This window comes from Octopus bimaculoides, chromosome 9 (genome assembly GCF_001194135.2).
Source record: "Octopus bimaculoides isolate UCB-OBI-ISO-001 chromosome 9, ASM119413v2, whole genome shotgun sequence".
In the NCBI taxonomy this organism is placed as follows: Eukaryota; Metazoa; Mollusca; class Cephalopoda; order Octopoda; family Octopodidae; genus Octopus; species Octopus bimaculoides.
In genome coordinates this window covers 73159884-73162682 of record NC_068989.1, presented here as the reverse complement: position 1 = coordinate 73162682, position 2799 = coordinate 73159884, and the positions used below count along the sequence as shown (strand labels likewise).

The following is a 2799-nucleotide window of genomic DNA, read 5'->3' as shown; positions in this document are numbered from 1 at the left end:
CTACTATAGCCTTGGGCTGACCAAAGCCTTGTGAGTGGATTTGGTAGAAAAAAATTGAAAGAATCCTGTTGTGCATATGTATATATGTGTTTGTGTTTGACCCCCACCATCACTTGACAACCGATGTTGGTGTGTTTACATCCCTGTAACTTAGCGGTTCAGCCAAAGCGACTGATAGCATAAGTACTAGGCTTACCAAGAATAAGTCCTGGGATCATTTTGCTTGACTAAAGGCAGTGCTCCAGCATGGCCGCAGCATGGGCCGGATAGTTTGACAGGATCTGGTAAGGCCAGGGACCACACCAGGTCTCATTGTCTTTTTTATGGTATGGGTTCTACAGTTGGATACCTTTCCCCACACTAACCACTTTACAGAATGTACCAGGTGCTTTTTATATATTCTTTTTTTTTTTACTTGTTTCAGTCATTTGATTGCGGCCATGCACCGAAGCACTACCTTTAGTCGAGCAAATCGACCCCAGGACTTATTATTTGGAAGCCTAGTACTTATTCTATCAGTCTCTTTTGCTGAACTGCTAAGTTACGGGGATGTAAACGCACCAGCATCAGTTGTCAACTGATGTTGGGGGGACAAACACAGACACACAAACATATTCACACACACATACATACATACATACATACATACATACATACACGGGCTTCTTACAGTTTCCGTCTACCAAATCCACTTACAAAGTGTTGGTCAGCCTTAGGCTTTAATACAAGACACTTGCTCAAAGTGCCACATAGTGGGACTGAACCTGGAACCTTGTGGTTGGTAACCAAGCTACTTACTACACAGCCACTCCTGTGATAATTCAGATATCATGAATGTTAATCTTTGTAATTATCTTCATAATCAGTCACTTCAAAAAGAATAATAAAATCCTAAATCAATTAGAAACCAATTAAAACAAAGAAATTCTCACTTTTAAAAAGATTTTTTTTTATCTTTTCAAAATTTATTTCAGAAGTTTATTCGTCTTTACAAAACCTAATTCTTTCCTCAGTATTACACTGGTGTATGTATATATATATATATATGTGTGTGTGTATATGTAAGTATATATATATAAATATATATATGTGTGTGTGTGTGTGTGTGTGTGTGTGTGTGTGTATATATGTATACACATATATATATATATATATATATATATATATATATATATATATATATATATATATATATATATATATATGCACACACACACATACATGCATACATACATATATGTATATTATACTCACACACATATATAAATATATACGCATACATGTAAATATGTGTAGCTGTCACTCTATTTGTTTTGCTGATTGATCATAAAGTGTATCTGAAAATCCCGTTGGTGATGAATTCATAATTCACCAATTTTTTCTATGGTGATGTGAGGGATTCAACAATCCTGTTAAGTCTGTGAAGAAGTGAATGGGTTAAGATACAACTGTCTCTTTGTCCTTAGTCACTTGCAAAAGAATTACTCTAAAGAATAGCAAGTGAGAATACCAATCACCCTCAATTCTATTGTCCGACAAAGTTTTAACTTTGTAATGTTCTGTTTTTCATCTTTTTTGCGCTTAGTTTTTGTATTTTCTCAATAATTTAAAAATAAATTAAAAATAAAATAGAGAGGAAAAAATAGATGAATTTTTTGCTTTTAAATAAAAAAAAAAAAAAACGACAGCAACCAAAATACTTGTTTATATTACGCCCCCTTGATTTTGGAACTCTTCAGGATAATTTGAGGCCTCAGCATCTTTCAGGGCTTGTGGTTAGGGTTTAGGGTAGAAATAGGAGAACAGCATTGACATTTATTCTTTATTTTGGTTTTCTTATTTCATGTTCAAGTGGTTGCTTCAGTTTCATAGTCGTTTTCATTATACACTGTCTTTTCGTGATAAGTTATCTCTTCACTTTCTTTGTCCAGAAGCAGCAGAATGCAGGCACCAGTCATGAATATAACAGCACCCCAGCCAACACCATATGCCCAACCAAATTCCCATGGGACATCGTCATCTTCGGGAAGCTCACTACGGAATTTTATAGGAAAAGTAATGAGTCCGATACATCCACAGATAACTGAAACAGAAAGGAAATAAAAATAGGAATCACTTGTGGAATTCTGTTGAAATATCTAAGAAAATGAATGATGAAAGAACAGGAAAGATGCAGGATATACTAATGTGTTGATTGCATCTGCTTGATGATGAGGCTTTTGAATTAGATAAGCAGTTAAGATTTTATCTAATGTTCTGTCTACTACATCACTAAAAGAAAAGGAGCAAAGTTATTTCACTGAAGTATTCCAGCTATTGTTGAACAGCCTTTAATTAGACTGTCTGTGTTTTGCACAAAGCTTGACAGGTTGTCATATACTGATGGCAGTGGTTTTGTCAATCTCATTGGATATGTAACATGTCTGTTCTGTTGACATCAAATTCACATACACAGTTGACATATACTTTGACATTTTGAGCTCTTCTATGATCTTTCTTTGCCCCTTTTCTATATGTGTGTGTACAGATTTAAATAAATAAATATACATACATACATATATAAATACACACACAAACACGTATATATATATATATATATATATATATATAAAACAACTACAGACAGCTGTGACATAAACCACATTTTTCTATTTGAACTTTTTGAAAATCATTGTAAACTGTGAAACTAGTTAAGCTTTAAATATATTAATAAAAAATATTTTAACTATTCTCAGTGCATTTTCAACTATTTTTCCTGTATTTCTACCCATGGGGAATAAAATAACTTTGTTTTCTATA

At 33.5% G+C, this 2799-nt stretch overlaps 1 protein-coding gene across 3 annotated transcripts in view; it reads right to left on the bottom strand.

Moving 5' to 3' along the window:
* Window positions 1-1190: 1190 nt before the first annotated feature.
* LOC106882885 (transmembrane protein 47) overlaps window positions 1191-2799 on the bottom strand; it is a 121609-nt gene continuing 120000 nt past the window's right edge. For 2 of the 3 annotated variants that reach the window (XM_052970758.1, XM_052970759.1), the window contains exon 4: window positions 1191-2083. In XM_052970758.1, coding sequence (XP_052826718.1) covers window positions 1848-2083 — 236 coding nt within the window. In that variant the 3' untranslated portion in view covers window positions 1191-1847. The remainder of the gene's footprint in view (window positions 2084-2799) is intronic. The other variant, XM_052970760.1, reaches the window with a different exon arrangement.